The 12131-nt window shown below is 34.6% G+C and overlaps 1 protein-coding gene across 5 annotated transcripts in view; it reads left to right on the top strand.

The window, feature by feature from the left end:
• LOC143237740 (Fanconi anemia group J protein-like) overlaps positions 1-12131 on the top strand; it is a 103560-nt gene that overhangs the window by 63721 nt on the left and 27708 nt on the right. For all 5 annotated transcript variants that reach the window (XM_076477289.1, XM_076477292.1, XM_076477290.1 and 2 more), the window contains 3 exons: positions 10034-10185; positions 10649-10691; positions 11476-11565. In XM_076477289.1, the coding sequence (XP_076333404.1) occupies positions 10034-10185; positions 10649-10691; positions 11476-11565 (285 nt within the window). The remainder of the gene's footprint in view (positions 1-10033; positions 10186-10648; positions 10692-11475; positions 11566-12131) is intronic.

Raw genomic sequence — 12131 nt, forward strand, 5'->3', positions numbered from 1 at the left:
ATTTTAATAGTATATAAGCTTTAAATTCTTAATACTACAAGGAAATATTTTTAAAAATCCTGACGTTTCCTCAATGTGACAAATTTTCTCTTAGAATGTCATAATCCCTATTTTATCCACCACATGTCAAAAAAAGTATGAAATTAAATGTAACTGACTATAAAATTGTAATTGCTAAGATAAACCAAATATATTGTAGTCTTCAACTTTGATTACAGAATAAAAAATCAAACCCCTCCTGTCACATCCTATCTTTCATAATTTGTTAATAGTTCTCTCTTATGTTTAATTATATATTACTTTTAACCAATAGAAACTCAGTGTTTTCATATATCAAATGACATGTTGTATAACATTATGTTCTGAACTGTTAAATGTCAATTTCACTCAGAGTACAAACATTTTCCCCCTGAGAATGTTAACAACTAGCTTGGATTTATTTGTAATGACTGTTGTTTAGAGCGTTGTTGAATTAAATAAACGTTATTAATTGCAATACTATGAGTAGTATAAAAATATTAACTTTGACAACCAAGTGCAAGAAAAAGTGTTTTGATAAGTACTTTATTTCTTGCTTTTCGTGTTTATTTTTTATGTATAATTATAAAAGCAACTAAAATGTAAAAATGATATTTGTAGGTTAGTTAAGATTATACTACGTAAAATAAATAATGATAATAATAATAATAAAATAATAATGTTTCACGAAGCACAAATGTGAGTTGTCTGTATTAGTTGTAGTATCTCATGGGTAATTTAATTCTACAGTGCAGTGTGAGCTGCATGTTTTCAGAGTGATTTACAACTTATTAGCCTACAGATGGTAGTTAGTCATGGTTCAAAGGGCAATAAAATTTAATTATAAATAGATGTATATTGTTACAAACTTAGAGATTATTAGGATAAACGAATGTGGTTTCATATGACAATGTGAAGTAATTATAGAAAGAAAAAGAATTATTTAGATTTATTTTTTATGGTTATGAAGTTGATTAGATTAACTAATCCAGTTTTGAGTTAGGTTAGAGAAAATAACGTATAATCTATCAAGGTTTATTGAATAAAACACTTCAAATATATTAGGAGGTCTTAGGGGTTGCACAAAGTTTAAGGTTTTTGAGACATGGAAAAATATTTTAAATTTTAACATGAAAATGATTTTGTGCACAGACTATTCAGACAAATACTCAGTATATTTGTGGACAAATCTTTGTGGTAAAATTTTGTTTTATTTTATTAAAAATACTTCACTAAGAAATATGATTTTTTATGTGTTAAACACTCATAATATTAAGTGAAATAATGCCAAATTTTGTAAAGTTATACATACTGTATTGAAATTTAGAACTATTAAGCCTAAAAAGATTTTAAATGAGCACAAGGAGATCAAGTGTTTGATCATACAGATCAACCCTGTGTTGAGAGAGTTAATCTCATTTCCACTCCTTGTTTCTACTGTTAGAATACAGATCTACAAAAATTAGTGAAATCCAGGAAGTTAGACTTATAATAAAGGTCATTTCTAAAGCTGTAGTCAGTTTCTAGATATTGAATTAGTTGAAATGTGTCATTTATTGCTACATTATTCAGTATTTTGTTTACATCAAAGTTAATGATGCTGTTCTTGAAACCCTATAACTATGTTTGTACAACACTGCTAGATTACAGTATAAAAGAAATTAACAGAATCTGATTATCAGTATTGAAAACACAACATGGCTAGCATTTCATATGTAGAAAGTTAGTAGAACATAGTTAACCCTACAAAATAACATAAATACAATATCTCTAGTTCATGGAATACCACCCCCCCACTTAATGCACTTAAGGTGCTCATTTTGGATACCACAATAGTCATTTTTGGGACTACGTATCTGAATATGTCAGTTTATAGACCACAAATCAATGTTAGTTATGTTCAGTATTCAGTTGCACAAAGTACCAGATTCCAGTATGTAATTCTCAAAGTGTGAGAAAAAGGGGGTTATACATGTACCTATAATGTACTATTTTAAAATAAACTCTTGACTTGAATGTTAATAAATATTGCAGTTTAATTATTTGTGTGTGTTTTTAATACAAAACTTTAAAACATCCAGAATAGAAAAGGGTTGGCACAGAAAGATTTCAGTATTTTTTATGGTTTGTTTTTGATTTATTAGCATGAAACAAAATTGATTATGAGATTTAAAAAAAAGAAATATTATTTCATATGACTTGGATTGCTATCTAATGTAAACTGTCTATATTGACTTGTTTAGCTCTTATGTAGTTTTTAGTTCATACTACATCTATTGGAGTAAATAAAAATGTGCAGGAAGATCAAGTCATTTAAGAAGGGCTTCACCTGTCTAGTGGTGTCTTAAATCCAGCTTTCTGACCAACTAAGATTTAACAGCTGCAACTTGTTTCTGAAATGTATCTTTCTGATCAGTATAAACTTAACAACTGTATAGGTAAAGTATTTTTTAACAAACCTGCATTATGGTCAGCTGAAACTGATGAATGTTTTAGTAATACGATATGTTGTTTGTTTAATTTTTGTTATCCTCCTAAAGTTATCAATCATTTGATTGATACCAAAAGTTTAATATATTATTTTAGATTTCATCTACTCTTGTATACTGATAACCCTTGAGTGATAGACTGTTTATTCTTATTTTGTGGAAGGCAGTGAGTCATTAACATTTGAAAGATTTATAACATTGTGTTAAACACCATCATAATTGATACAGTTGATTATAGAATACATGCTCCATTAGTGGCTCAACAGAAGATTGGAAAACACACAACACTAAAAATTGTGTTTTAGTATTCATTATGGGTAGAGAACAGGTAACTCATTGTGTAGTTTTGTGGCTAACAACAAGCAGAATTATAAAAAGCAGTAATCATTAATGGTTACATGTAGAGTCTTTTCAGATTTATGAACATATTTTTTTGCACTTAAATACAGATGTAAAAACGTACTTCCACTTTTCCTGACATCTTGATACTTCTTATCCTGTCAGATTTAAAGACAGTTTTTGGAATGTACCACTATGTTTTTAGGTAACTTCTTTTAGTTTCAGGGTTTGTATGAACATGCTGTAATTTGTACACACACGTATTTTGGGGAAAATACCTTAATTAACTTTGTTTTAAAAAAAAGTCTTGGAAATTGTCAAACAGTTTATTAAAAAATATTCATTAAATTAACGTGTTTATCAGTGTTGTTACTCTTCTTTCAGGGTGTTGTAAGCATAAGTGTACACCAGCTGATATGTGCTGCATGCCTGTATAGTAAGTAATACATAATAAAAGAAAGAGATGCAGGTGTCAGACTAGCTGTCATCACATTGAGTAATACATAATAAGTGTTGCAGTAGTAAGTCTAGCTCTTGTACAGTGCATAATATATATTAAAAAGTATTGCACCAGTTAGTCCAGTTGTATGTACAATGGGTAATACATATTAATGAGTGATATAGCTGTCTGTAAAGTGGTTAATACATGTTAATGACTGCTCCAGCATTCACTCTAGATGTTTGTACAGTGGCTAATGCTGTAGCAGCCACTCTAGCTGTTTGTACCATGGCTACTACGTATTAATGAGCAGTACAACAACTAGTCTACTTATGTAAAATGACTAATGTATATTAATGAGTATATGAGCATGATAACATTATAAGATTCCTCACAACACACAGAACTGTAACCTGAATTCTTAAGGATGTTTATATTTAGCAGCTAAAGAAAGAACTGACTCTTGGTCATAAACACTTGAATTCTCAAACCACTTGACATCTACTGAGTACACCTAGCATGACTGTTTTTAACAAACCATTTCTTTGTCATGTAAACTACAAAGAATGGATTGTATACAATATGTTTTGCATGCACATAGCAAAATATAAGTAATTTACCAACAGTTTTGACATGGAAAACATGTTTGTTCTTAAGTTTTAATATAAGATGTAAGAGTGTACTTAAATTTTGACATAGGTAATTGAGAGTTGAATTTTGCACAAAACGGCCTTAGGACTATAAGTACTAGTCATTGCCACCCACTGCCAACTTTTGGGCTACTCTTTTACCAATAAATAATGGGATTGATCATCACATAATAGTTCTCTCATGGCTGAAAGGACAAGTATGTTTGGTGGGATGGGGATTCAAACCTGCAACCCTCAAATTAGTAGTCAAGAGCCTTAATTGCTTGGCCATGCCAGGTCCCCTCAATGTGGATTCCTGTACGTGGTGAGGGGACCTCCCAGAGAAGGTTCTGTTCTTACAGTTTATCTCCTCTGGGATCTGAACATCCACCTGCGTGTTTGCTGTGCATGGTAACCTGTGAAGGGGAGGAGAGAATCCTGATGGTTGAGGGGTCCAACTCCAACACACCACTTTGGCCTTGAATTCCTGTAAACGGGCAGTTTTGGGGTGGCCCCCCCCTCCAGGATCAATCGGCTAGTCCATTTGGGCCAGAGTCAACTGTGAGTACCCACATAGGACATCCACAATGGGTGTTGTGGACATTGTGTCTGACACTGGTGTTGAGGTATATTGCTCATGAAACCTTGGCATCACTGCAGTGCCCTTAAGGCACTGTAGTGCATCCCCTTGTAAGGATCCATGGTGGGTGGGGTCAGTGGGCACCAAAAAAAATTTTTTTATTTATTATGGATACTCCTAAAACAAAAAAAAATAATGCAACTTGAAGCCATCAAGAAAAACCCAACTACTGGAAAATGACCATGCATTGATGAATCTGTACAGCCTGACTCACCACTTGAATCTGTCCCGCAATTCCTAGTTTTGCATTCCTTAAGTGACAAACCTCTAGGGCAGATATCCCCATTTTTTATTCAGAAGGGCTTGCTGGCTTCCCTAAATTGGTAAAAAAGCTATGTTCAGGAGACATCTTAGTGGAAACATCTTATCACAGCATTCCAAACTCCTCCTGACATCAAAGGCCTTGGGGGGCATACCCATTGAAGTTACTCCTCATTTCACTTTTAATACTTCCAGAGTTCAAAGAGATTTAAGGACTGTCCCCAAATCAGAGATCCTTGCATGTCTTACCAGCCAAGGTGTCACAGCAGTATGCCAAATCTTCACTCGAAAAGATGGAATTCTGGAACCAACAAATGTTCTAATACTAAAAATTTACTCTGTACCATGTCCTCCCACCACAATAAAAGTAGCATATATGATCTGTAAGGTGCCACCTTATATTCCAAATCCTGTATGATATTTCAATTGTCAATGATTTGATCATTCAAAACAATCTTGCTGTGGTTCCTTGACCTGTGCCCTTTGTGGTGGTAAAGACCATCATGCCACTGAATGCCAACTCGAACCACATTGTATAAACTGTAATGGTATGCATCCTTCCTATTTTACCTCTTGCCCTAAATTGGTAGATGAAAAAGAAGTACGTCTCAAGACAGTTAACAATCTCACTTACACAGAGGCTCGAAAATTATTATTACCAATTCCATCCAGAACTTGTGCTGCTGTAACCCATTCTACTACTACAGTAGGAGTCCAAACAGACCTTACCCTATTTCCTACACAATCTTCACCAGCATATCTTAATGAAACACTTCCCAAAATCAACACAGTTCACAAATTAGTGTTTCCATCCATCTCTGTCCTGACCACACCTTCTAGTCATTGCCAAACTTCACCTTCTTCAAGTCAAGATGTTTCAATAAGGTCTATCTCAAATGGTTGGATCTGAATTTATCGGTACACGTACTAATGATTGAAGGTGCGGAAGAGTGGTTTGTTTAATTTTTGGGATATCAAGAAAGGGATATCAATGCAACTCCCCCATGTCCCCATCCTACACATAGCCTGTCGTTTCGGTATAATGAATAATGTCGGATAGTAACTGTATTTGTAAGCTGTAGAAATGTTTTCTGTAAAGAAAGACATGTGGAAGTTGTATTGCTGGTTGATCAGCATGTGCCCACCTGGTCCCTGTCATTGACCACACCCTTGGAGAGGCTGTAGTCATTCATGTCTCCTTTGGTTGTACCATCACTATTTGCTCTCTATACCTTACACTTGAAACACATTATAATCAATCAGACCTAGATACTCTCATTGTGCAACTTCCAACCCTCTTTTTAATCCTGGGAGATTTCAATGGGCATAATCCCTTCTCGGGTGGCTCCCGTATTGATATGAGAGGATGTGCCATAGAGCATATGTTCCTGAACCACAACCTGGCTTTTATACATATTTTCATGCACCGAGTCAGTCATTTACAGCTATAGATCTTTCTGTCTGTTCCCCTTCACTACTCACTTTTCCTGGGAGGTTGACATTAATCCAATTGGTAGTGATCAATTTCTCATCATTATTTTAAGATAGAGTGGCCATGATCAGTACCACCCTAACCAAGTACCTCGGTGGAAGTTGGTCAAGGCCAAGTGGCCTTCTTTCACTACTCTCTTGGAACTTGGTTTTGCCATCTTATGTAAATCATCCATAGATGATTGTATAGCAGCAGTAACCAACTGTATTATACAAACTGCTACTTGATGCATCCCTAAAACCTCAACAGTCCTTGGTGGAATTCTGCCTGTTCTTTAACACAAAAAACTCAGAAACATGCTTAGGATAAATTTGGAAGATACCCCACGCTCTAAAACTGCACTGCATTTCAGCAAGCCCATGCACACCCTTGACAGATTAGACGTCAAAGACAGAAGGAATCTTGGATTAAATACATCTCCAGCATTTCTTCAACCACAAACACAAAGGTTATGTGGGATAAGGTCCAGAGGGTGAGTGGAAAATATACTTCTGCCCCCCTCTCTATCCTAATATCTGATGGCTACAAAGTTGCAGATACACAGAGCATTACCAATACTCTTGGGACTACTACTCTCATGTATCTAGCTCTTTGAACTTATCCCCTTTCTTTTTAGCCTTTAAAACACAGACAGAGCATCTGTCTCTTTCCTTTTCAACTGATCATTCCTATGGCTACAATCGCCCTCTTACATTGATGGAACTCAAATTTGCAATTCATCGGTCCAGCAATACATCAGTCGGACCTAATAATATACATTATGAGATGTTACGCCATCGTTCCCAGAACTCTCTTACTATTCTTACAGCTGTCTTTAATCGTATATAGCAGGAAAATGTCTTTCCAGATGCTTGGCAACAAGCTATCATACTCCCTATTCTGAAACCTGGGAAGGATCCAACGATTCCTTCAAATTACCATCCCATTGCTTTAACAAGTTGTCTCAGTAAGATCTTAAAGAGGATAATCAATGCCCATCTCGTTTGGTTTCTTGAATCAAACAACCTCCTCTCATCTACTCAGTGTGGGTTTCGAAGACAACTCTCTACGATAGATCACTTAATTCGCCTTAAAACATCAATCAGAGAAGCCTTTTTAAGGCGACAGTATCTTGTTACTGTTTTTATTTATTTAGAAAGAGCTTACAATACAACATAGAAATATGGCATCTTACGAGACCTTCACTCGTATGGATTGTGTGGCAACTTACCCCTCTTCATCCATCAATTCTTAATGAAGTGCCGATTCCAAGTCCATGTGGGCTCTACACTTTCTCATTTTTTCCCACATGAACTTTGGAGTCCCTCAGGGCTGTATTTTGAGTGTCACACTTTTCATTATAAAGATTAATGCCATCAGTAGCACCCCTTTTTGTTGATAACTTTCACATCTCATGTCAGTCATCACACATGAGGTTTATTAAACAGCAGCTACAAACTGCAATCAATCAGATACTGAAGTGGACCACAGCAAATGGTTTTAAACTTTCACTCTCTAAAACTGTTTGTATACGTTTCTGCCACAAACAGGGAATCCACCCAGATCCAGAATTCCCTCTTGATGATGATGTACTTCCTGTTGTTCCTGAGGCAAAGTTCTCAGGTCTTAAATTTGATTGTAAATTAAATTTTATATTGCACATTAAACAACTTTGTATCACATGTCTAAAAGCATTGAACATTCTCCATGTCCTCTCTTCTGCTTCTTGAGGAGCAGATCGATACTCCATGCTCAAAATTTATCGTGCCCTCATCTGATCCAAACTTGACTATGGTTCCATGGTTTATGGTTCTTACAGAACCTCAGCACTGAAAATGTTGGATCCTGTCCATCACCAGGGGCTTTGGCTTTGCATTTGAGCTTTTCAAACTTCTCCCGTTCAAAGTCTGTATGTGGAATCTCATGAACCCCCTCTATATATTTGCTGTTTGCAACTGTCTCTAATATATGCTTCCAAACTTCAATCCTTACCACAGCATCCTACCTGGAGTTGTGTTTTCCAACCACAATGGACTTTTTAATAACAGAAAATCTGCCATTGTTCCTTTTAGTCTCTGTATCCAGGCACAATTAGAAAATTTGGATTTATCCTTGAATAACATTGCAGTTTCCACAAATCGGCCTATTCCACCATGGCAAATTACTGTCCCCAGTTGTAACCTATCTTTGAGTCATTTGAGGAAAGCACATACACCCAATTGGAAATATTGCTCTTTCTTTGCTGAACATCTTTCATATGATCCATCCATTCCTATATATACAGATGGTTCCAAATCGGGTGACTCAATGGGCTCTGCCATGGTTTGTGAAAGTTCAATTGTGGCACACAGACTTCCCCCTACAGTTTCTTTTTTCACTGCCAAATCGTATGCCATCTCTTGCCCTCAATCTTATTGAACTAATGCAATATACAAATTGTACAATATGTACGGACTCACTCAGCTGTCTATTGGCTCTGGAATCATTCCATGATAGTCACCACCCTCTTCTCATCAATATCAAAAACAAATTGGCCCATCTTTTTCTCTCATCTGTCTCCATCTAATTCTTTTGGATACCAGGTCATGTTGGTATTTGTGGGAATGAGTTGGCTGACAGAGCAGCAAAGTCTATCTGGTCTGGATCTATTATCCCAGTACCCACTCCATACATGGACTATGGTCCAGTTATCAAATCCAGACTGTACAACAGATGGCAGGCAACCTGGAATAAGCAAAACAATAACAAGCTTTTTCAAATCAATCTTCTCTCGGTCTTTGGCCCTCTTGCTTCTGTAAGGATCGAAGAGAGGAGGTTGTTTTGGCAAGGCTATGTATTGGTCACAGTTTTTTAACTTGCCACTTCCTTTTTTCTGGTACTGCTGCACCAGTATGTGGTCTATGTGGCACTCAGATCAAAATCATCCACATTTTATTATCAATGACGACACCATTTTAAAGATATTTGTAAGGCAGGTTTGCCCTTGACTTTGGCCCATGTTATAGATGATCTCACTCATATTTTTACATTTTTAAGAGCCATTGGTCTTTTACACTTAATTTAAGGTTTTTTATTGGACTATATAGTGTTTTAGCATGATTTCTTTTACACATTTTAATTATATTTTGACTTGAACCCAGGACTGGAAAGGCCAACTTCAGGTGACTGACTGCAAATTTGATCTTGATGCTTCAGTCTTTCTGGCAAGTCTTAATTTTACACATTTTAGTTTTTATTTTTCTTTTGAACTGAACCCAGGACTGGAAAGGCCAACATCAGGTGACTGACAGCAAGGGTGTACTTCTTGCTTCAGTCTTCCTGACAGTTCCTAATTTTATATATTTTACTTTTTACCTTAATTGCCCTATACCTATACTGTACCACATCTTGTCTGGCACAGATAGCCTTGTAGCTTTATGCCATTAAACATTGAATATCTACCTACCTACCATGCCAGGTTTTTTTTGATTTGGGAAACAAGAATGTACTTAAGTTTTGACATAGGAAGTGAAAAGTCAGTATATCAGTTAGTATTATATTTGTGTTGTTTTATTTGCCTTTAGAGAGACAGCTTAGTATCATCTGAAGTACTATAATTTCAGTGCCATTAAAGTATTATTATAGTTTTTAGTTAGTGTCAATGACTAGGTGAAAGAATATTTTGACTAATTTTTACATTTGGTGTGTGTGTGTGTGTGTGTGTGTGTACATATATACAGGTATTTTTTCATTACATATTTTTTTTAGAGGAGTATAATGACAGTCATAACAGAAGAAAAAGACCCAGAAAATCCATATCATCTGACACTGAATTCTGCTACAACCATGTTACTGAGAAGTCTGAGCATAACTTTGACATTTCTTTATAAAGAAAACCTCAAGTACATGCCTGATTATAAGTATGTACATTTTGAGATATTGTAAGAAGATCAGACATTGTAAAAGTTTAGTATTTTACCATTTTTCTATATGTTCTTGAAATACCTTCTGTATACCTTAACTCATGAAATATGCAAGTTTCTCCATGTGTCAGAAGTGACTCAGCCAGCAGCAACCTAGAGAACTTTTAACATTAAGACTGAGCAAAACTTAGTTCATTGTACAGTTTTGCTGTTAAATAAACAAGAATCAATTAAGAAAAATGTTTTTGAAGCTAGAATTATTGTTATAGATGTTGTTGCTATTAATACATTTTTACCTTTGGAGCATTTACAAGAAAATAAAAGTGTTCATTGAAGGACTTTAATCATTGAAGTTTAAGTACATTTACTTGGAATTTATTAGATGTTGATATTTGTTTGTTCATGTGCATTACATGTGAAGCACATTAGTTTTGTTTTGATAAAACTTTTCTCCACACAGAGCTGTAATACAGAAAGAAGCTTATAGAAAAACTCCATCAGAGGTGAGTTAGAAAACAGTAGTTTTTCACATCATGGATGGCAATTTCTAGGTAATAAGCATTATGCTGAAACTTTGTTACTTGGTTCCTAAAGTATGCATTTGTTTTATTATAAAATGATAAAAGTTATAAATGTAACAAAGTATGTATTTTTAGTTTTTACTTTTATTAGTCTTATTTCCAGTCTATCAAAATGTTTTCACTTTGAAGACATTCAGACTCAGTTTTTTCAGTTGTTTAAATAGCATTAAAAATGTACTTACTTTTCCAATATTGATGATATAAACTATACTTCTGATTTAGAAATGTTGTTTTAACTCTTCTTTTTGTTGTTGTGGTTGTATACATTATATTCTATGTTCTACTATATTTTCAGTCTCAGCTTGTCAGATTTTTTCTCTTTAGTATTACCCCCAGTGGCACAGCGTTATGTCCGCACACTCACACTGCTAGAAACCTGGTTTCTATACCCGTGGTGGGCAGAACACAGATAGCCCATTGTGTAGCTTTGTGCTTAATTCTAAATAATCAATCAATCTTTAGTATTTTGAATTTGAAATATATTTCAAAATAATTGTCCATTTAGTTTGATTATTAGTATTATTTACACCAAGAAATAGGGTACAAATCAGAAGTTATAGTCTGCTTTTCAAAAACATTTTCATTCACTGTACATTTTTTTAAATTGTATTTAATTATGCAGTAGTTTAATAAATAGATCTGTAAAATGGTGTTTTAATGGAATGGAATTGAAGATAAACAACCATTAATACTTCTTATATTATAGTTTGAGGTTTGGTTGAACACCCAAAGGTCAACTCAAAAGTCAAAGGACTACAGTTATTCATTTAATTTGTGGTGTTTAAATCCAGCTGTGGTAAGTTGCTTCATCAAATATTGATATTTTTGGCTTTTACATGTGTTTCTTAAATGTCACTTATATTGTAGTATACGTTTATGTTCAACTGCTTGTTACCATTTAAACAAAATATTCACACCACATATTTACAGTATTAGTTAAATATATTCTGTTCTTTTTTCTGCCATCTTTATTCCAAGGGTCACTATTTGAAAGAATGATTGGCTGTACTTCTGGTTGCATTTGCTGATGGAAAACTAGAGAAACCATGGGCAACAGGTAAAAGTGAAAATCCATGCTGTTTCAGTAAAGTAAGGAAGAATCAACTTCCTGTAGAATGGAAAGTGAATAATAAAATGTGGATGACAAGTGCTATATTGGAGGAATTTTTGAACAAATTAAACAAAAGAATGGAACAAGTAAATAGGAATATTTTACTTTCTCTAGATAATGTAACTTGTCACCCAAAAGTTCAACTGTCAAATGTTTGTTTAGTCTTTCATCCTCCATGTACAACATCAGTTCTACAACCACTAGATAATGGAATTATACAGTGTACAAAATGAATGAAAATTGATGTGTTA

The sequence above is a fragment of the Tachypleus tridentatus genome, chromosome 13 (assembly GCF_004210375.1).
Source record: "Tachypleus tridentatus isolate NWPU-2018 chromosome 13, ASM421037v1, whole genome shotgun sequence".
In the NCBI taxonomy this organism is placed as follows: Eukaryota; Metazoa; Arthropoda; class Merostomata; order Xiphosura; family Limulidae; genus Tachypleus; species Tachypleus tridentatus.